At 42.9% G+C, this 24847-nt stretch overlaps 1 protein-coding gene across 1 annotated transcript in view; it reads right to left on the bottom strand.

Annotated features, from left to right (window-relative positions):
• Window positions 1–24847, bottom strand: part of LOC145354567 (protein CC2D2B-like) — a 272448-nt gene that overhangs the window by 87839 nt on the left and 159762 nt on the right. Inside the window, exons 21-24 of the mRNA XM_080206030.1 lie at window positions 24377–24591; window positions 14793–14970; window positions 6404–6557; window positions 3526–3673 (exon numbers count right to left, since the gene is read on the bottom strand). Coding sequence (XP_080062156.1) covers window positions 3526–3673; window positions 6404–6557; window positions 14793–14970; window positions 24377–24591 — 695 coding nt within the window. The remainder of the gene's footprint in view (window positions 1–3525; window positions 3674–6403; window positions 6558–14792; window positions 14971–24376; window positions 24592–24847) is intronic.

The raw sequence follows: 24847 nt of genomic DNA, 5'->3' as shown, positions 1-24847 counted from the left end.
CCTCTTCACTAAACTTCTGTTTTGAGAAGTTTTAATCCCAAAGGTTTTTTTAATACTGAAGTTGGATTACAATCTCTTTCCCTTTAACTAATCTGTCATCTTATCACCCCCTACTCTCCCAGCATAATTTGCATTTAAGGGTGATTGAAAAATTGTGAACAAAACCTTTAAAATATCTGGCTTCCATCAGCATCCTACAATGCATGCCAGGAATTGAGTTTTGCTGATCAAAAAACATTTCCAATACACGAGATTTTCACTTCTGCCATTGTTCATACAAATTGGCGAAAAATATTTAACCTTCTTTGTAGACAACTAGATTGTACTTTCTATTTCTGATCATTCTACTCCATCTTTAACAATCAATCAACTTTTACATGCTTGATAAAAACTAGTAAAACAATCCATTGTGAACAAAATAACCCATTTTATATTCATAAGAACATAAGAAATAGGAGCAGGAGTAGGCCATCTAGCCCTTCGAGCCTGCCCCGCCATTCAATAAGATCATGGCTGATCTGTCGTGTCTCAGTTCCACATACCCGCCCTCTCCCCATAACCCTTAATCCCCTCGCTTATCAAAAACCCATCAACCCGCGTCTTAAAAATATTTAGCGAGGCAGCCTCCACTACCTCAACGGGCAGAGAATTCCAGAGATTCACCACCCTTTGAGTGAAGAAGTACCTCCTCAACTCCGTTCTAAACTGCCCCCCCTTTATCTTGAGGCTGTGCCCCCTAGTCCTACTGTCCTTTGAGCGGGAAGAGCCTCTCCACCTCTATCCTATCCATCCCATTCATCATCTTATACGTCTCAATGAGATCTTCCCTCATTCTTCTAAACTCTAACGAGTACAAGCCTAGTTTATTCAGCCTCTCCTCATAGCTCAACCCCCTCAACTCCGGCATCAGCCTAGTAAACCTCCTCTGCACTCCCTCCAAGGCCAAAATATCCCTGCGTATGTACGGCGACCAAAACTGCACACAGTACTCCAGCTGCGGCCTCACCAAGTGCCCTATACAGCTGCAGCAAGACCTCCCTACTTTTATATTCAATCCCCCTCGCTATGAAGGCCAGCATTCCATTAGCTTTCCTGACCACCTGCTGCACCTGCAAGCTGGGTTTTTGCGACTCATGCACAAGGACCCCAAGGTCCCTCTGCACCGTCGCCTGCTGCAGTTTTTCGCCACGTAATAGTCCTTCCTACCATTACTCCTACCAAAGTGGACCACCTCGCACTTGCCAACATTAAATTCCATTTGCCATTTCCTGGCCCATTCGCCCAGCCTATCTAGATCCTTCTGCACTCTCCACACCCTCCGCGCAATTTGCCATTCCACCAATCTTGGTGTCATCAGCAAATTTCGACACCCTACACTCGGTTCCCTCCTCCAGATCATCTATATAAATGGTAAATAGCTGAGGCCCCAGCACCGAACCCTGGGGCACTCCACTAGTCACCAACCGCCAATCCGAATAGCACCCATTAACACCCACTCTCTGCCTATCTGACAACCAATCCTCTATCCATGCTAACACCCTACCCCCAACTCCATGCCCCCTTACCTTCTGCAATAACCTCTTGCGAGATACCTTGTCAAACGCCTTCTGAAAATCAAGACAGACCACATCCACCAGCTCTCCTCTATCCACCGCCCTAGACACATCCTCATAGAACTCCAATAAATCTGTCAGACACGACTTCCCCTTAACGAAACCGTGCTGCATCTGCTCTATCAAGCAATTCCCCTCAAGATGCCTCGCTATTTCCTCCTTGATGACGGATTCAGACATTAAACTAACCGGCCTATAATTCCCTGCCTTTTGCCTGGCACCCTTCTTAAACAACGGCGTAACATTAGCCGCTTTCCAATCTTCTGGCACGTCCCTGGAATCCAGCGACGTCTGGAAAATAACCACCAAGGCATCCACTATCGCCTCCGCCATTTCTTTCAGAACCCTCGGATGCATTCCATCCGGTCCTGGTGACTTGTCCACAATCAGTTCCTCCAGTCTGTCGAGCACCGCCTCTCTAGTAACAATAATGTCATCAAGACCCTCCAAGTCCTACCACCTTTCCATCGCTAACACCCAGCAAATTATTCACGTCTTCCTCCGTGAAGACCGAAACAAAAAAGTTATTCAAGACCTCAGCCATTTCCCCATCCCCTACCACTAAGTCCCCCCTCTCATCCTCTAAGGGTCCAACGTTCACCCTAGCCAGCCTCTTCCTTTTTATATATTTATAAAAACTCTTGCTATCCTTTTTTATATTAAGCGCTAGCCCAGCTTCATAGTTTCTCCTACCCTTCTTTATCAAATTCTTTGTCAATCTTTGTTGACATTTAAACCTCTCCCAATCCTCTTCTCGCCCACTACTCTTAGCTACGCTAAACGCCTCCGCTTTTAATTTAACACTTTCCTTCACCTCCTTCGTTATCAAATCTAAAAAATTAAATCTTAGACGAAAGTCTGAAAACCTTTAGTTGATTGCATATACTACAAAGTTCTACACTATCAAAGCAGCTTGTTTTCAAGACAGGTTACATGTTGCTTACATTCGGAGATTAATTTATCTGTAACTAAACAAAATAATATCTTCTATGTCTTATTAGAACATAAATACCAATCATCTTTGGGAACCATGACATATCAAATAGAAAACCTTGGATGATGTGTGTGAGGGGGCCTAGAACTTCATGGTAAAGACTGATGAGAACTAATACAAAATACAAGTTGAAGGATGTACAAACTATGAGATTGTAGCGCAGAGTTACAAAACCAAGTAGAAGGAAGACAAAGTTCACTGGCTGTAAATTAGTTGTTTGTAACCTTGGTGTTGGCTGTAAGCTCATTCATTTATGCCTTAATAAAACTGCAAGTGTTTGATTCCTGTATAAGAACTCTTGTTTCTTATTTAACTCTCATTAACCCTAATTTAAATGATTTCCTATTAATTTCCAGTTTAGCTTCAATCTTTCTGTTTATCCATTGAACTCTATCCTTTGCTGCACCCATTTTTTGGCTCATAGAAATAGGCCAGATTTGTATACTATCCTGTATAACTGAAGTTTCTTGGCCGTTGATTCATTGTCTAAAAAGCAAATGATTCAATGCAATTAATGTACTCTACATTCCTTTTTACCTATGGAATTTTATATTTACATTACATAATCTTTAACATTGACTATTCTATTTTCGCATCAAACCCAATTATGTTTTGGTTACTATTTCCGAACTGTTCCCTACATCACACATCAATTAACTGTCAGCACAATAAACATATAAAGTGGGAAACAAACAGAATGACAAACATAAAAAGCAAGCAAGGGATAGAGAATAAAAGACAGAACTGTGTGAAAAACATCTGATGGAGTACAGTTAAAGATACGGAGAGATCTACAAAAAGAAGGGAACAACAAAACAAGAACCTGAAATAAATTCAGCAATGTGGAGACAATAAAGCTTAAATATCTGTTAAACTAGTCCTTACTAATTAAAAGCAGCGCAGTCCACAGCTTCTTACCTTTCTTTATAGGTTTTGGGTTTTGGTGCAGGTGGTGCAAGGGCAATGCCATCCTTACCCACTCCCCATGAAACACTATATAGTAACTTTCCAGATGTCAATAATAAATATTCTTCAGACTTAGTTTCATCCAAAGAAAATGGTGTATCTATGCAAAGAAAATAAATCAATTATTGAGTTAGACAAACTACTAGACATTTTGTATGACAAAAATTCAATGCACCAGATTTATGGAGCTTCAAATTGGGGTTCTAATTTCTGGGTCCAAGTTGCTGGCCAACTTTACAGCTGCTGCATTGCTGGCAGACAGAGCCCCCATATCCTAATTGCTGACCCCCTGGATATGTCTGAACCAGCTTCTACATCCCCTCCCTCTCCTCCCCCTCCCCAATAGCCCCGATCTCCATGCTCCTGCAGTCCTGATCTCGGCTGCCTCCCCACCGGCAGCCCTGATACTCTCCTCAGTACCGAATCCCACCACCTCCCTCCTCATCTCGATGGCCAACCCAGTCATTGGCCTTCCTCACTCTATCACCACTGAGTTCAGCGGGAGCCCCCCACCCCCACGCCCATGGATCTCCCGCACATAGGCCCTGCCCCCAATAGGCCCCACCTCTATTAGGCCCAGCCTCCTTGGCACACCCAATACTCTGTGGGGAGTGCCAAGATGCCCACTGGGCCTCTCTGTCCCTTAGAGCCATGGGGCCAGGCTGGCACTGCCAAGGAAGCAATGTCCAGGGGTCAGCCCCCCAACCCCCAACCTCCTGGGGGAACTTCCACGGCCCCCTTTAACTCCAGCAGAGTCAGGCCACCAAATCCTTGCAAATGGGGAGCTTTGTAAATCACTCTAAAGTGAAACACTCCCGGCAGGGCAGAGACTCTAGCGGGCCTGCATACTTCAATTCTGGGCCTGCTAATGAGATAGTGATTCTTATTTGAATACATTATTCAGCTCAGCACTGATTTCTGGCGTGGAATCCTTGGTGTCGGAAATCTAACGGCTGGAGACTTGTGGAGGCTATGGCGCCCAGTGAGAAACCCGCTACATGGCCACCCCTTCAGTCCCCCTGCCCACTACGCTGTCTGGAAAAGTCGGCATGATGTGGAGATGCCAGCGTTGGACTGGGATAAGATCAGTATGAAGTCTCACACCAGTTAAAGTTCAACAGGTTATTTGATAGTACAAGCTTTCAGAGTGTTGCTCCTTCAGGTGAGTGAAGAGTTGTGTTCACAAACAGGGCACACATATCACAGACTCAATTTACATGATAATGGTTGGAATGCGAGTCTTTACAGGTTATCAAGTCTTTACAGGTACGGACAATGTGAGTTGAGAGAGGGTTAAGCACAGATTAAAGAGGTGTGAATTGTCTCAAGTGGGACAGTTAGTGAGATTTTGCAAGCCCAGGCATATCATAGCGGTTACATATAGTGTGACATGAACTCAAGATCCCAGTTGAGGCCATGCAGACACTACGACAACGGATGTATGAACACTATTCGACAATCATGGGCAGGAGTGTTTTCTTCCTGTCGGGGAACACTTCAGCAGTCACGAGCATTCAGCCTCTGATCTTCGGGTCAGCGTTCTCCAAGGCGGCCTTCACAACACACAATACAGAATCCACGAGCAAAAACTATTAGCCAAGTTCCGCACATGAGGAAGGCCTCAACCGGGATCTTGGGTTCATGTCACACCATCTGTAACCCCCACGACTTGTCCAGGCTTGCAAAATCTCACTAACTGACCTGGCTTAAGACAATTCACACCTCTTTAACCTGTGCTTAACCCTGTCTCCACTCACATTGTCTGTACCTGTAAAGACTTGATTACTTGTGAAGACTCGCATTCCAACCTGTGTCTGTGTATGCCCTGTTTATGAACACAACTCTTCACTCACCTGAAGGAGCTTGCGCCATCAGATAAATCTGTTGGACTTTAACCTGGTATTGTGAGACTTCTTACTGGGAGAATCACACCATAATTATTGTTTTAAGTCCAATTTGACTGTTCTTTGGAAATGAAGAGAAGCTGAAATGTGATGGATTTTATGCTGTTAAAGAAGGGGAGGGGGATCAGGTGTAGTAAAAAGGAAAAGTCACAAATAGGTTAGAGGGTGGGGAAAACTAAATTACAATGAGATCATGGATCAAAATGCGAGAGAGTGGTAGCAGAGGAACAAAGCATTGGTCCAGAGTAGTGTTAATAGCAAGATGAAGGTGAGCGCTATCAGAAAAGTCATGAGAACAAAATACAGATTGGCACCAGGGGAAAAAAAATATAAATTAGAGGACAGAGTTCACAGTCTGAAGTTGTTGAAAGTGAAGGTGTTGCTGAAGGTGAGATTCTCAGCACTCATGTTTGGACAGCTGTCTTTGACAATCAGCTGTTACGCTGCAAATGATGTATGTCAGTTTGTGTGTTAGTGGCTGTGGGATTATTTAGAATACGGTAGTAAGGAAAGTCCAGTGATCTAAAGCCTCATGCTGGGAACATAATTTTGATACTGTATTAAAATTCCCAAACTTACATCAGTAGTGTCTCTCCACAGCCAAGTTAACATTGGTTATGTACTGTTTGGACCATGGAAAAGGGACTCAGAAGATCATAATATGCATTATCCATGTCAAAGCACATTACATCAGGTTTAAGAAGACAGAAATGTAGATGGAGGTCACTGGTTCAGACTTTTGGCAATCCTTAAAACAGGAACGTTTTCAGCTTTTCTTGGAGAGATATTTGAGGCAGTAGCCAGTAAGAATACATTTTATTCTGGTTACAGTTTCAATCTGCCACAAATCAGCCCAAAAGTAAAGAAAACTCATGTTGTGGGGTAGGCTAAAGTACAATCATAAAAGTAATAAAAGAGCTACTTACTACTTCCAACTCCTTCATGATTAGTTTTAACTATCTCATCACTGCTAAATTCTATCTCTTCCAGAACAGCTGTACTGGTAATTGTGGTTACTTCAGGAATGGGTATATACACCTTTGCTAGCAAGCTGATGTTTTTGTTCATTAATTCATATATCTATAAATTGGAAATAGTCAAATGGTTAGCGTGGAAGTATGCTCTTTACTACATATGTAGTCCCATTGATGATTAAAATTAATATGTTTTATTGCTGTTCACAGCTCAAACAATAAATCAGTCTCAGAGCAATTTGCATACCTGATGGAAATATGACAGTGATACACTATAACATGACTGTGATGGACACATGATTTCTTGCAATATGCTATGTATGTTTTTTACTATAGATACTCGTATGAATTTTTGCAAAAGAGATGCCTTGGAATTTTAAATTGCAGCCATGACTCCTCATACTTCTCTCTTTGAATGAGCACATGAATGCAAAATAGGCATATAAATATTTCTGTAGCTATACTTAAACTTAGCTGATCTTCCAAAGGAGAGTATTAATATATTAAGTGCACCAGGTCTAAGCTATGTCAGGCTTTTGAAATATGGTAAGCATGCAGACAAAGCTCTTGTTAGTAATAGCCGATGCATTAGGGATCTTCTAAAATAAAGACATCTTTTGGCAGAAAAGCCAAATTATCTTAGATGGTTATATTGAGTTCAGTTAGCCGAACTGGAGTTATGTCTCTGTGGTGGTGTAACTTCATCAAACCAATCTCTAAAGTCTCAAAATTTTCCTTCGGAGCAATTTCAACAGCTTGCAAATACCTTAGAAATATTTAGCCATAGTGAATATAAAAATTCGCTTTTGTGTCTTACCACCTCTGACAGGGTCAGACAACTAGCACATTATTATCATGCAAAAAAAGGAGCAGCAACACAGGATGGAGCAAAGTGGGATTAGTATGCACATATGGAAAATACTACCATCAGATACTAGATATTCCTACACTGGCGGCACATGTTGTATGAGGATTTTACTGAGTAAATAAGTACAAGAAGATTGTGCATCACCCAAGAAGCAATAAGACATTCTGTCATCTGTTGCTTGATGACTTGTGGCTGCACCCAGCTGCTCAACGTTCAGAGCACAAAACTTCCTACCTGACAAATCAAGGTGACCAATGCATACTTAGGACACAGGCTCACATCAGTCACCCATATGGACTCTAATATTAGTCGTGATGAAGCAGAGACACTCCTTCATGATATCAATAATGGTCCTTACAGGAAAGCTGGGATAGTTAAGATCTTACTGACAATGACAAAACAGCCAATAGTTTCATTTAAAAATACATTGTTATTTTTTCCATTGCATGGAATGGAGACTTACTCTTTTGACTGCAATACAGATCCATTGGCGAGGTAAGTAGGGACCTCAGATTGGTGTAAAGAGAGGTTGAATTTGTCTGTGAATACCCCTCCAGATAGTCTGTACAGCACCTGAGTGCTCATCCGGCTACCTCATCAGGGCGTTACTTTCTGTAGGTTAACTTTTGCGAAGGCTGCTCTGACGTCAGCAATGGTGACCTTGGATACAGACTCATCCGAGGCTTCCGGGATGGAAGGCACGCTCTCGCTGACCTCTTGCTTGAAACGGGCATAGAATGCGTTGAGCTCATCAGGGAGGGATGCATTGGAGCCAGCAATTTTAATTGCCTTCATCTTGTAGCCTGTTATTGAAAGCTCAGGAAGCAGAATCTTTCTACAGACGATGCTTTGCAGAACAGATTTGTGGAATAGCTAGATTGATGGTTATTGGGAGCAACACATCAATTTTGAATTGGGCAGTAAAAGCTGCAGCACCATGGAGACATCCTCAGGTGTCATTCCAGCACAAAAGACAAAAGTGTATGAAATGGGAAAACACCTGCACTGCAGCCACAAAAAAGGCAGAACAGAAGGATTAGGAAAATAACACACAGTAGCTGCATTGGTGAATATTTCCATAGGGTAGAGAAGTTACAGAATTCCTACAGATCAGAAAGATGACCACCATATTGCCTAGTGTGAATTGAAGGCCATTGATGTCCTCATAAAACTTAGGCTTTTCAAACAAAAGATGCAACAATGCTTATTGGATTTCTCCATCACATAACTGAATAAGCAAGTCGTGAAAGTAAAGATTGTCATTGGAAATGACAACACTTTGGGCCTATCTGAGGAGGACTGGAAAGACCCTGTTAAGCTATGAATCATGCTAGAGGATCAGAATTATATAAAGGTGAAATTCAGAATTCATTGTTTGAAGCTGATTTCCTACAAAGAACGGCTACAAAAACCAATTGATTAGTTCTTCAACAGTTGCTGTGATAAGGGCATGGAACTGCGATTTTTCGGAACCTGAGCTGTCTGCACAAATACTGAAACTGGTTATAGCTTCAATACTGATTGAAGTTTTCTGAAAACAAGCTTTTGGAAAAAGAGAAAGGTTATAATATTGATACACTGCTAAAAGACAGCACAAAATATGTAGCCACTGTGACTGGACGACCCGCAAGCATTAGATACAATTACCAATATTGGCACAGTAACCAAGGCACAGAAAGCATGCAAGTCATATGGGAAGTGTGGGTTACTGTACCCACAATAAAGCTGTCCTGCCTTCCAAGATTTTTGCCAGGTATGCAGTGTAAAAGGACATTGGGTTTGCCTATGTAGGAAATCTGGTTTCAGAAGTGCAACCACTGGTTATAATAAGATACAAGCAGAAAAAAGCATGTGGTACATGGAAAAATAAGGCTGGTGAATGGTTTGTGAATAGAAAAAGATTGTGATAACAAATGTAGGTAACTAACAGTCAGAAACAGGGGAATGTATAATGGGGAATAAAAATATGGCTGACCAACCAAATATTTACTTTGGCCTGTCTACACAAAGGAGGACAGAAAAAACATACAAGAAATATTTGGGAAAACTGGATTTCGTGAAAGGGAGGAACTGAAGGAAATCAGTACTGGTAAATAAATGGTATTGAGGAAATTAATGTGATTAAAGGTCAATAAATCCTCAGAATCTGATAACCTACATCCCAGAGAAGTGGCTCTAGAAATAGTGGATGCATTGGTGGTCATCCTCTAAGACTCTGGAACAGCTCCTACAGATTGCAGAGTAGCTAATGTAACCCGACTATTTAAAGAGGGAAGCAGGAAGAAAACAGGGAGTTACAGACTAGACAGTCTAGCATCAGTAGTGGGGAAGATGCTAGAGTCCATTATCAAAGATTTTATAGCAAAGCAATTGGAAAATGGTGGTAGAATCGGATAGAATTGGCATGGACTTATGGAAGGGAAATCACAGTTGGCAAATCTACTGGAATTCTTTGAGTTTGTAATTCGTACACTTGATGGGGGGAACCTGTGGATGTGACTTATCTGAACTTTCAAAAGGCTTTCAACAAAGTCCCACATAAGAGATTACCATACAAAATTAAAGTGCATGGAATTGGGGGCGGTGTATTGAGATGGGTAAAAAAAACTGGTTGGCAGACAGGAAACAAAGAGTAGGGATAAATGGGTCTTTTTTTGAATGGTATGCAGTGACTAGTTGGGTCTGCAGGATTGGTGCTACGACCCCAGCTATTCACAATATATATTAATGATTTAGATGCAAGAATTAAATCTAATATCTCCAACTTTGCAGGTGACACAAAGCTGAATGGGAGGGTGAGCTTTGAGGAGGATGTAGAGATGATACAGTGTGATTTGGACAATCTGAGTGAGTGGGCAAATGCATGGTGGGTGCAGTATACAGTGGACTAATGTGAGGTTATCAACTTTGGTAGCAAAAGCAGAAAGATTATCTAAATGGCAATAAATTAAGAGAGGGAAATATGTAACAAGACCAGGATGTGCTCATACACCAGTCACTACACCTATAATATTGTGTGCAGTTTTGGTCTCCTTATCAGAGGAAAGACGTTCTTGCTTTAGAGGGAATGCAGTGAAGGTTCACTAGGTTGATTCTTGGGAATGACAGGACTGTTGTATGAGGAGTGAGTCGGTCAGGATTATATTCACTGGAATTCAGGAGGGGTGAATCTCATAGAAACCTATAAAAATTTAACAGGACTATACATGCTAGATCAAGAAGGATGCTCCTGATGATGCAGTGTCAGAACTAGGTGACATAATCTAAGGGTAAGGGATAAACCTAAAAGATGAAGATGAAATCCCTAAAAGATGAGAAGAGAAATCCCTTCACCCAGAGAGTGGTAAGCCTATGGAATTCACTACCACTGGAAGTAATTGAGGCCAAAACATTGTATGTTTTCCAGAAGGAGTTAGATATAGTTCTTGGGGGTGAAGGGGTTCAAAGAATATGAGGGAAAGGCAGGATCAAGCTACTGAGCTGGATGATCAGCCTTGATCATGACAGGTAGAGCAAGCTCAATACTCCTATTTTCTACGTTTCTACGTTTATGTAACATACTGGCATCATCAACTGGGAGTGGGCTAAGACCCTTATAAGTGTCAGTCATTAGTGGTCAGATCATCCAGGGTGAAGATTCAGAGTGGAAAAATCTTCAGTTGAAAAGCAAATGTGCTTTCCACTTTGTGAACATGACACCATGGAAGGATGTTTTCATTCCAAACAGCAGCGGACAGGACAGGAAAATATGTAGAACCGCCAAAAATCAGTTTCTGTCCCATTTTTCATGACCACCATGTCAGGAACCACATTTGAATACTCATTAAAAAGGCAGCTCAGAATCATGCTCCCCATTGCAGATTAAATGTCCACTCTGGCAGTTGTTAGACTGGCATGATTCACTGCAAGATAAAAATGACGTGCACTCGGCAAGCACTACTTCACTCAAGACTTTGAAGTACTTTCGCCTACCTTTCACAGTGCTGTGGTTATGGCTGCTCTATCTCTGTGCTAAGGATGTGCAGGCAAGACTAACAGGAACTCAAAGGGCAGAGGGGAGTCAGTGCCAGGGCTTACCACAAGAGACCAAGTGGGGTGGCTGTAAGAGAAGAAGGAGGCAAGGAAAGTATCTGAGGGAAAAGGTTTGACTGGGGGAGGATGACTGGGAATGAGAGCATATAGACATGTAACTTGGCGGGGAGGGAGAGAAATGGGGGACCAAAATGCTAAGACAATCTTTGGCAGGTACACAACAAGTAGTCAGGGACATGAAGTTGAAACAGTCCTGTGAATCTGTGCCACAATTTGGCATGCCCTGTCCTGGTCCCAGTTCCAGTTCAGGGAGAGAGACAGAGTGTCAGTCATGTGTTAGTTATGCCCAGCATGATGTGCAGGGTACAGTTAGCCCTCAGACACATTGGTTATGGAGGTAGGTGGTTTGATATTTGGCCACAAATGGCACAGTCATAGTCAGTGAAGGCATCAGCAGCCTGTAGATGGGGAACAGGTAAACTCGGGTGTCCTTGTAAGTCACAGTACAACGGAACTCAGATGGAAAGAGGTCAAATCTACGTGGTGCATGACGACATCAACTTCAAAAGGTTCAGGGGAAGGATAGGGATATCAGCAAGTATAACAAACGGATCAAGGATTAGAGGGAGAGGAAGGAGATTGATTGAATATGATGCTCTTCCAGCACAATAGGAGGGATTTCAACGGTCACAGGGGTGAGGTAGCTTGAATTTGTTCTGGTAGTAATACTTGAGTGCAAGAAATTTCTAGCTGATCCAGTTGCACAATTATAAAAATAAACTATGAAAAAAATTGAGAGGGGTGGGCTGTCATGGTTTTTGGGAGAAGTTGACCACTGCACTTGTGGGCCGATTGAAGGGGTGCTGGACTAATTTCTGCTTAATTAAATGGAGAGGAAGATCCAGAAGAGACATGTTAGGAACAGTCAAATGCCAATTTTGGCAATGTAGCACCTCAACTCATGTTGTAAGAGTTATAAACCCAGTTGGGGTCTGTTACTAAATTAAGAAGGATTGCTGGTTGCTTTAAGACCGGATCACAGATTTATGGTGGTCATTAGGGCTCAGGCTACTGTTTTCCTTTCAGTTTTGTACTTGATGCAGTGCAGAGAACAACACTTCAATAAAACTTGTATGTTTGTTGAATTGCTTACTGCAGTTGTATGTACAAAAAATGCAGAAAGTTAGCAAACACATACAAATCACTTTGAATATCAACATTTACAAGTTTCTTGAAACAATGGCTTTAGTTTTTCTACTATGTAATTAGAGGAATTTCTTATTCTTTCGTGGAATGTGGGTGGCACTGGTAAGGCCAACATTTATTATCCATCCCTAATTTCCCTTTATCTTCCTGGCCATTATAAAGGACAATTAGGACATTGCTGTACATCTGGAACCACATGTAGGTCAGACCAGCAAGCTTCCTTCCCTAAAGGACAACAGCACTTTTTTTATAACAATCAACAATAATTTAATGGTTACCAATTGCACATTTTCTTTTAATTTAATTTAAACTCCACCAATTGCCTGGGTGAAGTCTGAGCCCAAAACATTAGCCTAGGCCTCTGGATTATCAGTCAGTGGCATTACCACTAAGACACCATCAGTTGTCAGATAAGCAGTCTGATATTTTACCATCAGTGGAGTAGTACAGAGTGAGAAAGTGTGGTGAGGTAGAGCTAGATTTCACATGTACATATGAAAATTAATGTTCTGGCTTAAGGAGATGTCACCAAGGGCATCACGTAGGTGAGAAATAGGAGGTCACTCACCTCAGGTATTGGTGTGGAAACTGGAAAAGAGGTCATTGCAAGTAATTCTCTGGCTACAATTAGACAGATAAGAATAGAACTACATGAGAGCAGTCCTAGCTGAACGATAATGGAAAAGCTTTGGAGAATATTGGAGAATAAGTTGAAGGCTGCATAAGGATTGAGAAAGATGAAGAAGCAAAATTTACCTTTGTCCATAATCAAATAGGATTTAGTTATCAGAACCGTCAAAAATACTGTTCTCTTACTTTGTTCTCACACTGCCATCAGTCTCACCTCACTATGCTTCCCATCACTCTCCTACAATCGTTGGGCCACGCTTCATTCCACTTCCTCCTCCTCAGTCACACAGTCACCACACAGTATCACCTGTGTAATACTCATATTACACAGTGCATACCAAGTATCATGACAGGCACATTCTTTAAACATTTCACAAGACAACAAACATATTATCCTCTTTCTGGTAGGAGAACGTCATGCACAACTTGAAACAGGGAGCTAGCACCCTTACCTGTCTTAAACCTCGCCTCGAGGAAATAATAATGATATTTACAGGCAAGTTCCTACTTACTTACTTTTTCTCTATCTTACCCTATGCATGACAAACTGCAGTTACTACCATCAGTCATTTTTTCATCTCTTTACATTCACAACAAGGTTTTGACAGTGAAGCAGTATCCGAATCAAGCAAAATACCAGTCCCAGTTATTCAAGAGTAACAAAATATCTAGGATTGCCCATACTGTTATACTATTGCACATCATAGTCATAGCTGCTCCTCAGACTAACTGATGCCCCTAAAATGTTTAACAAAATCAAGTATAACAATCTCTCAAACACACTCTTAAGCTGACTATATGATGATTCAACACAAATAAAGTCAATACTCTCTTGAGGTTTCACAGTAATACACTCACTGTTGAATTTATTTAGCCTATATTTCAAAGGGAATGGAACACATAAATAGAGAAGTCATGCTAAAACTGTACAAGGCATGAGTTAGACTACATTGTGAATAGTTTTGGTCCCCTTAGCTAAGAAAAGATATACTGTTATTGGAAGCAGTCCAGAGAAAGTTCACGGGTACGGGGATATTTTCTTACAAGGAAAGGTTAAGTAGGCGGCAGAAAGCATAATCTCAAAGTAAGGGTTACTTGTTTAGGAATTTAAGAGAAGAAATTCCTCCTCATCTGAGGGTAGTGAATCTGTGGAATTTTTTTACCACAGATGACTAAGAGGCTGGGTTATTAAGTATGTTCAAGGCTGAGAGAAAGATTTTTAATCAGCAAGGGAATCAAGAGTTATGGGGAATAAGGCGGAAAAATGGAGTTGAGGATTACCGTAACAGATCAGTCATGATCTCATTGAATGGCAGAACAGACATGATGGGTTGAATGGCCTGCTTCTATGTCTTATGGTCTTATTAATCCCTTGCTAATAAAGGCAATTTTATACAGTTGTTCAACTGCCACAGGAAATAAAGTCAAAGAATGACTACTCCTTATTCTATTTATACAATCAATTAATTTATCATCGTCTCAAACTAGCTCATAGAAATAATTCCAAATAAATAGGTATTGAACAGCACTACATGTTCTCTTGCTGCTCAAAATGATCTTAAATTAAACTGAAGTGTATCAGCAACTTAAATCTATAATATTTACCTCAAATCTAATGCTTTCAGGTTTGTAAATTATCTGAATGTTGAATATTTGTCCAAATTGTACACTGAAATCAGACTGTAGTTGGGAGGTAACAGTTGATGAAACAAATTTGTCATTGTAGAAAATACTAATGAAGAACTTATGGTCTTGCATTTCCATCCTTCTCTGCAATTCACCCCTGAATTTAGATACAAGAAGAACAGCAGCTAATTTTTGCGCAATAATTAAAAGCTTCTATCACTAGTAGGTATTTATCTTAAGCTTTACGATATACTATGTTCAACCCCAAATTTAATGTTTTACATACTTGTAAAGTCTTTAAATTATGCATGAAATTTGAAAATAGGGATTAGCTTCTTATTATCATGGAGACTGTCCCTCGGCTTAAAACTGGATTGCACTGTTATTCAGGTGCTTTGTAAACTGCTCACTCTAGTTCAATTGGAATGGGAAGTGCTGTCATCTCACTTACCTGCTAACTTCATTGGACCAAGCAGCTGAGTGCTGCTGGTTGCCTCTGCACTCAGCAGGGATCCCTGCAACATTGTCTTGATAGTATTCCAATATGTGCTGATAGTATTACAATTATGAATCAGAGAATCCCAGTAGTTCAGGAAGAGGCCATTCAGCCCATCGATTCTGCACAAATTTTATGTCAGTGTATCCCGCCTAGGTCTTATCCTCATTGCTCCACATCTTTACCCTGCTAATCCCCCTAACCTATACATTTTAATGGAGCCAATTCACCTAACCTGCACATCTTGACTGTGGGAGAAACCTGGAGCACCCAGAGAAAATCCATGCAGGAGTCACATATAGACTAGACCAACAAGAACAGCACATTTCTCTCTTGAAAGACCATTAGTAAACCAGATGAGTATTTATGAGACTCCAGTAGCTTAATACTCACCATTATTGATGTTATTTTTCACTGCATATTTAATTAACTGAATTTAAGTTCTTTGTATGTCATAGATCCCAGATTATTAGTCTCTGAATTATTCAATCACTAATATAATCATTGTGCAATCCCCATATCAAATATGCAAACATGATTGAAGCTTCGCACCTAAAATCCTAACCTACAACCTCCAACAGTGTATGATGGAGCAGGTTCTATATCAAGCCTTCCAACTTTCTTCTGTCTCTGGGAATATTATACCGATTAATTCATAGAATCATAGAATCCCTACAGTGTGGAAGGAGGCCATTTGGCCCATCAAGTCTGCACCGACTCTTCGACAGAGCATCCACATACTTGCCCCATTAATGTGAGAAGCACTCCAAGATGAAGTTACAGGGATAGGATCTGGGTGGGATTGTTGTCAGTGCAGACTCGATGGGTCAAATGGTCTGCTTCTGCACTGTAGGATTTCTAAGACTCTATGACTTCTAAGAACAGAAAATGCTGGAAAATACAGCAAACCTAACCGATCTGTGGAGGAGGAAAATAGAGTTAACATTTCATTCTTCTTCAGAGAAGGAGAGAGAAAAATGATGAATTATATGCTGTTGGATTTATGAGAGGGGCTGGAGCAGCTGGAGCAGACTAGGAGGTCAATGATTGGTGGGGAGCTAGGAGAGATAACAACAAACTCGTGGAGATCATGAGACAGAAGAAGCATTAATGGCAGAAGGTACTAGTAGTTGCATAAAGGTAAGATATCAGTACGTGTTCGTGGGAGAAAAAAGGTCAGTATTGAGTGAAAGTAATACTTAAGAACAAGTGACAGATGGCCTGGTTAGGGATGGTGGAATGTTTTGGGACAAAAAAATGTTTTGGAACTAAAATAGGGGTCAAGATGGAGGAGAAAGGTCACAGTCCAAAGATGTTGAACTCAATGTTACGTCCTGAGAGCTGTAATGTGCCTAATCAAAAAATGGTTTCTTCAGTTTGCATTGGGCTTTATTTGAGGATTACAGCAGGCCAAGGACAAACATGTGAGGATGAGAGCAAGATGTTGAGTTGAAATGGCAAACAGGAAGGTTGGAGTCATGCTTGCTGGTTGAGCAAAGGTGTTCCGCAAAGCAGTCACCAAATCTGCAATTAATCACCCCAGTTTAGAGGGAATGCTTTTATAATAAGAGTGCTAATGAGGTGAGTGTAATTCCTAATGTAGCCTGGGCTCTGCAGGGAGTGGGTGAAAGACCTAAAGTAGCCTGAATCTGCAGGGAGTGGGTGAAAGACTGCCCTTCTACTTGCAGTGGAATTTGGCAAGACCCATATGAATAGGGTGGTGTGGGAATGATTGAGCAGAAAATCACATGGTCCCCACTAGAATTTAAACTTCTGTGTTTTTGAGGATCTTTTTAAGAACTGCAGTTTTATCAAGATGTGTACCTTTATTACCTCAGGCCTTATTTTACTCTCATTTCTGTCTTCATTCCAGGGATAAATAGAATGCAAAGCTCAGGAAATTGGTCAGAATTCAGTCCTGCCTGACGTCTGAAATATTTTGGGCCATTTCATTTTCTGGTGAAGTCTTTGAATAGTGTTGGAACTCCCATGTGAAACAGGTAGAAGTTTCCAAAGCAATTCAGGGAACAGAAGCCTGAGTACACCAGTTGTTCATTGGATCACATTTCTGGTGGATGCACAGTGCTCACTAAGTCTATCCTTCAACTGCACAATGGGCGGCACAGTGATACAGTGGTTAGCACTGCTGCCTCACAGCATTACAGACCCGAGTTTGATTCCCGGCTTGGTCACTGCTTGTGTAGAGAACAAAGAACAAAGAACAACCCAGCACAGGAAACAGGCCCTTCGGCCCAACAAGCCCGCGCCGCCGCATCACCCTACACCTATTTTACCCTGCGTGTCTACGAATAGAACCCCTGACTTAGCCAGATTCAGGGGAGAATAGTGTCAATTTGGTAAAACCAATCAGCCTAAGAGCACATCTTTGGGGTGTGGGAGGAAACCGGAGCGCCCGGAGGAAACCCACGCATCCACAGGGAGAATGCACAAACTCCCACAGACACAGGCCCAAATCCATGTATCTGCACAGCTAGCAGTGCTAGTCACCGAGCTGTTGTGGCGCCCGTCTACCGGTCCAGGATCAAGCACATACACCGACACGAAGTACTAGGCCACTCCCGGAACCGCCAAGAGTAGCCCACGCACAACGCACCGTGTGCATGCCCCTCGTTTGACAACGAGGTGGACCTCCACCTGCGGAATAAAAGACAAAAACGTTAATCACAAGCCTGCCTTTCCGGTGTCTCCTGAGGTTCTAACCCTTATTTAGTAACCCCTACCATAACCCTCCATCCTCGTTTCACTCATGTGCCTATCTAACTGAACCTTAAACGAGTCCAACGTTCCTGCCTCCACCACCCTACTCGGTAGCACATTCCATACCCCCACAACTCTCTGCGTAAAGAACCTTCCTCTCATATCCAAATTATACCTCTCCCCCCTCACCCTTAAATCATGTCCTCTTGTATTTGTAACCAATCTAGGGAGCAGTCTCTCACTATTGACTCTGTCTATTCCCTTCAGTATCTTATATACCTCTATCATGTCCCCCCTCAATCTCCGTCTTTCCAAGGAGAACAGTCCCAGTTTCTCCAACCTTTCCTTGTAACCCAGCCCCTCCATGCCAGGCAACATCCTGGTAAACCTCCTCTGCACCCTTTCCAGAGCCTCCACATCCTTCCGGTAGTAAGGTGACCAGAACTGGACGCAGTACTCCAAATGCGGTCTAACCAACGTTCTATACAACTGAAGCATTAGACGGCAGCTTTTAAACTCTATACCCCTTCCTATAAAGGCTAGCATTCCATAAGCCTTCCTGACAACATTCTCCACTTGTGTCGCAACCTTCATGGATTTGTGAACCTGCACTCCCAGGTCCCTCTGTGTTTCTATACTCCTAATTTGTCTACCTTTAATCACATAGCTCCTCTCTACATTATTCCTTCCAAAATGCATCACCTCGCATTTGTCAGGATTAAATTCCATCTGCCACCTATCTGCCCAATGCACCAACCTATCTATATCCTGTTGTATCACCTCACAATCCACTTCGGTACCCGCCAACCCTGCCATCTTGGTGTCATCAGCAAACTTGCTGATCACACCACCTACGCTCTCTTCCAAGTCATTTATGTAGACTACAAAGAGGAGAGGTCCCAGTACTGAGCCCTGCGGCACACCACTGGTCACTGGCCTCCAGCCGGACAAAGTCCCCTCCACAACTACCCTCTGTCTCCTATTACCCAGCCAGTTCTCAATCCACCTAGCTACCTGACCTCGTATCCCATGCGCCTTAACCTTTTCTACCAGCCTACCATGAGGGACTTTGTCAAACGCCTTACTGAAATCCATATAGATGACATCAACGGCTCTCCCATCGTCAACCGTTTTTGTCACCTCCTCAAAGAATTCCACCAGATTCGTAAGGCAAGACCTTCCTCTAACAAAGCCATGTTGCGTATCCCCAATCAGACCGCAACGCTCCAAATGCTCATACATCCTACCCCTAAGTACTTTTTCCATTAATTTCCCTACCACCGATGTCAAACTCACCGGCCTATAATTTCCAGGGTTATCCCTGCTACCTTTTTTGAACAGTGGTACCACATTTGCTACCCTCCAGTCTTCTGGGACCTCACCTGTGTCCAAAGAAGAGACAAAGATTTGCGCCAGAGGCCCAGCAATTTCATCTTTCACCTCCCTAAGCAGCCTGGGATAAATACCATCAGACCCCGGAGCTTTATCCGTCCTATCGCTGCCTAAAAGCCCTAGCACTTCCTCCCTCGTAATAGATATTTCCTGCAGCTGATCCTCAGCTCCCTCTAACATACCGCACGATTCCGAACCCCTCTCCTTCGTGAATACCGACGCAAAGTATTCATTCAGGAGCTCCCCCATTCCCTCCGACTCAATACACATCTCCCCACTTTTGTCCCTAAGAGGACCAATTTTCCCTCTAACTACTCTCTTGCTCCTAATATAGGAATAAAATGCCTTCGGATTTTCCTTAATCCTACCAGCCAAAGCCATTTTATGCCCTCTCTTCGCCCTTCTAATTCCCCTTTTTAGCTCCCTCCTACTCTCTCTATATTCCCCCAGCACACTCTCCGTACCCAGTCGTTTCGACCTAACATACGCCTCCCTCTTCTTCATGACCAAGTCTTCAATACCCCCTGTAATCCACGGCTCTCTAATCCTACCTTTCCCATCCTTCCGCTTAACCGGAACATACCTCCCCTGCAACCATTTCATTTTGCCCTTAAAAGCCTCCCACTTGCCAACCGTGGACTTGCCAGCTAACAGTCCCTCCCAATCAGTGTCCTGCAGCTCCCTCCTAATCCTGCCATAGTTCGCCTTTCCCCAGTTCAGCACACTCCCGTTCGGCCGGCACTCGTCCCTTTCCATTTTTATCCTAAAGTAGACGGACTTGTGGTCACTATTAGCCACATGTTCGCCTACCTCTACCTCTCCCACCTGCCCCGGCTCATTGCCCAACACTAAATCCAGTATAGCCCCTCCCCTAGTCGGACTAGTTACATACTGCTCTAGAGACCCTTCCAAAACACATTTCACAAACTCCTCTCCCTCCGTACCCCCCAGCTCTAGGCCCCCTCCAATTCACTCCAGGAAGATTAAAGTCACCCACTACAACCATCCTATTCTTCCTGCACCTATCCAAAATGCCCCTGCAAATGCCTTCCTCCACTGACCTCGGGCTGTTGGGTGGCCTATAATACACCCCTAGCAACGTAATCTCTCCCTTTTTATTCCTCAACTCCACCCACAGTGACTCAATCCCTATCTCTTCTATATTGTCCTCCCTCTGCACTACTGTGATGCTTTCCTTGACTAACAGTGCCACCCCCTCCACCTCTCTTCAACCCTCCTCTGTCACACCTAAAACACGTACCCAGGAACATTCAGCTGCCAGTCCTGCCCTTCCCTTAACCATGTCTCTGTTACAGCCACCACATCTAACTGCCTCACAAACATCAAGGCCCTAAGCTCATCCGTTTTCCCTGCCACACTCCTAGCATTGAAACAGACACAGTTCAACCCACAAGTGTCCCTCGGAACCTCCTTCTCCCTGGTACTTTTCCTTTCACCCGACTCTCTCCCAGCCACCTCCCCACCCCCCCTCCATATTAGTTTAAACCCTTCATAAACACCCCAGCTAACCTCCCCGCTAAGACATTAGTTCCCCTCCCGTTCAAATTCTCCCCACCCCTCCTGTACAATTGCCCTTCTCTCCTAAACACCTCCCAGTGATCCACAAAAGTAAAGCCCGCTACCCTACACCAATCCCTCAACCATGCATTCAGCTGCATGATCTCGTCATTCTTTGCCCTGCTGGTACTGGGCAACAACCCAGAGAGTGCCACCCTGGAGGTCCTACTCTTTAGTTTGGCCCCCAACTCCCTAAATTGCCTACGGACCTCTACCCTACTCCTCCTTCCTATGTCCCCCTCCCCTACATGTACTATGACCTCAGCCTGTGCCCCCTCCCCTTTCAAAATTCCCTCTACCCTATCCGTTACATCCTTGACCCCTGCTCCAGGGAGGCAGACCACCATCCTGGAGTCACGCCTCTGTCCACAGAACCTCCTATCGATACCTCGGACCCTCCCATCCCCTACCACTATCACCTTGCCAGCCCCCTTCTGTCCCTCTAAGTCAGTCTCCTCCTCCTGCCTATCTTTCTGTGCCCCTGTCGATGAACCATGGGGGTCCTCTGGGGAGGCCGGGGGACCCTGACTACTCTTCTTCTTCCTCTTTCCCCTCCTAACAGTCGTCCATCCTCCCTTCTCTTCAGCCCTTGAGACCTCCTCCTGCTCATGGATCCCAGCCATTATCTCCTCGTTCTCCCTGACTAGAAACGCATCTTCCAGACGCCCCTCGAGTTGCCTGACCCGGGCCCTCAAGCGCTGCAGTTCTAAACATTTACTGCAGATGTGGACCTTGGGGACACATGACACGTGACACCACCAGGAACTCCCACATGTGGCACCTGACACAACTTACATTCCTCCCTATATTCCCTACCATGTCCCAACCTCCTGTAAGTGCCCAAAGTTAGAAATCTGTCACTCACCTTCTCTCCTCAGCCCAGCGAGCCAAAGCCCTTCTCACTCAGTTCCCACTCGCTCCGCTGCCCGCTCCCGACGCTGCCCGCTGTATGCTGCTACCCCTTTTTTATACCCCCCGCTCCCCCTTAACGACAATCCCCTGGCCTAACTTCCGGTACGGAAGTAAACTACACTCTAACAAGCCCCGAGAACCGGAAGTACAGAAAAAAAAGCGGTTTTTTACTTTAAATCAGTCACTCACCACAGCCACAGCCACCAGGTTCAATGCTCCAGAGAACAATGAGTTTGCAAGTTCTCCCTGTGGCAGCGTGGGTTTCCTCCCACAGTCTAAGATGCGTAGTTTAGGTGAATTGGCCATGCTAAGTTCTCCTTCAGTGTACCTGAACAGGTACCAGAGTGAGGCAGCTAGGGGATTTTCACAGTAACTTTATTGCAGAGTTAATGTAAGTCTACTTGTGACTAATAAATAAACTTTTTTTAAAATGGGTCCCTGACCAGACTTGTGCCATATACAGAGAGGTGTACAATCATCATTCAATCAACAGCATATAACATCCTGGCCTGGTTGGAATAAACGCAGTACAGGGGGTTGGTGTAGGATGATAGCAAGATACTGGAAACAGACTTGCATTATGCACTGCCTCACAGTAGAAAAAGATGCCAGCCTGGTGATAGAGAACACACAAAACAAAGAGGATACTGTCCATGGCACCCGACAAGTAAGGAAAGACATTTATTTGGGTAAAGTTTAGTACTCTCTTAATTTTCTTCATACTGTCCATGGGGAGAGAGACATATACATTTCTCCTAGTATAGACATCCTTGATGGTTTCTTCGATGACCCCCATGATCTTGTGTACTATGAAACGGGATTCATTATTACCTCCTACTGTATCCTGCAAGCTGAGTGCCACAGAGAGCTTAGCAGCCAGACACTGAACAGACCATGTGAGATAAGGCTTGAGATGTGGCTGTAGCAGATGGCACAGATCAATAACAGACTCATTAGTTAGATAAATGCTCCATAGTGAGGTTGAGATGGGAAAATGATTCCTGAGAAACCACTGTGAATATGGTTTCCAAGCAGTATCCTCTTCCTCTTCTGACAGCTGTTCATGCCCTTTGCTGTGTTTCTTGCTATATCCTTTAATTTGCCAGGCCTGAAGGATGCCCTAAGAGCCAAGAAGCTAACCAGCATCCTGAAATAACAAATCATCAACTAGCATATAAGATCTAATATATGATCTCTTTAAGTAGCTCTGGTCAGGGTCCTTCTTATTGTTTAGTACTAAGTACAGGGTGAGCTAAGCATGTTGCGAGTTTTTCACTGGGGCACACCAAAACTGAAATGTATCCAGCAAGAATTCCAGGACCTTAACTTAAAACGATAGTCAGCCCTTAAATATCTAACTCATAATGACCCAGTTCTGTAGAAGGGTTAATAGATTCGAAAGCAAGAGGCAATGCCAGGGTGAAAGATCTTTACGTGACTTCTCATCCACCTCCACACCCATTCTAGTGGCAGGCCCAATATCAGGTTAAGGTAATTAGCTAAATTTGGATAATTAAAATGCAACAACCAATACTGTCCATATTCAGGTGCTGTTTCATTATCACTGAGACCAAGAATATATTCCTCCCATCATCTTAATATACATCAAATTATTCCCAATAATTTAGGTGCTGATACTTATAAGATGATAAGATGATATTAAAACATGTGACCAAAGGCATAATTCAATTTTAGGGAGCATATGTCAGAAGTGTGATGGACTACACTTCACTTGATTAGATGCATGCTGCTCAAACAATACTCAATAAGCAAGACACAATTCAGGACAAAGAAGTTTAACTAATTAGCACCCCATTCGTCACCTTAAACCTTCATGGTTGCAATATGCACCAAGTACAGGATTCAACTTCAGCAACTTGCCAAGGCTTCTTTAACTGCACTTTCAAATCTACAAACTTTACCACCTAGAAGGGAAACAGCAGTAGGTGCATGTGAACACCATCACTCTTAAGTCACACATTCAGACTCAGAAGTATATAACATTCCTTCGTTGTTGCTGGATCATGTTCCTAGAACTCATTGCACCACATGGGCTGCAATAGTTCAAGTAGGAGAGGCACTAGACCTAGACTTTCATGTGCTTCATTATTTTCAATGGCCCTGCATTCATGAGACACACAAACACTAAAGAACACTCATTGTCAGTAAAGTTCCAGAAATGCTGGGACAAATGTAAAGGCAGTAGGGGCTTGATTTAGCAGGTCTCCTCTATCTTTTGCACTTTAGGGCTGAGAGCCGAGTTCTACTGAAACAGGACAGGGAGGAACATCAGCCTTATTGTCAATTAGCATTTGCTTTGGAGGTTGAAACTTTTAAAATTAGCTTTCCTTTTCCCAGCTTATATACAACTTCTTAAATTTCAAATATATTAATAATTAATTTACTGCAAAATCAAACAGTCAAAGAAACTGTGTGTTAACTAAGAGTGTACAGCTTTAACTAATACCCAGAACACTCTGAAGTTGGTGTTACATCCACAGTCAGTGATAGTTTAGGAATCAGAATAGGTTTCACTTGTTGTTTCTGAATCCATGCTCTTCTTTTTCTTGCCATATCTTCCATTTTCTCTCGGTTAGTTGGAGTAGAAAGCTTTGGAGGAGTCCCTGGGTCATCAACATAATATTCATTGTCTGATTCATCCTCTTCCATTGCTTTGTCTTTCTGTTAATATTCAGAAATAAGCTGGTTTAGTTTGTCGTATAAATGAAAATATATTTATTTCATTATCTGCTTTGTGTGATTGGCCAAATCAGTTGATGAGGCCCCAGTTAATTAATAGTGAAGACATAGTTTCAAGTTTACAAACTTTTTAGTCTACTTTCCTCCAATAAGCAGATTTAGGACACATGGAACTGGAACACATTTTGAGGATTTCCAGCAATTCCAGAATTATGGAAGTCCTGCGCCAATGTGAAGG

This window comes from Carcharhinus amblyrhynchos, chromosome 17, assembly GCF_965287045.1.
Source record: "Carcharhinus amblyrhynchos chromosome 17, sCarAmb.v2.hapA, whole genome shotgun sequence".
Classification (NCBI taxonomy): domain Eukaryota; kingdom Metazoa; phylum Chordata; class Chondrichthyes; order Carcharhiniformes; family Carcharhinidae; genus Carcharhinus; species Carcharhinus amblyrhynchos.
The sequence above is the reverse complement of the archived record's forward strand: the minus strand, read 5'-3'. Positions and strand labels throughout refer to the sequence as shown.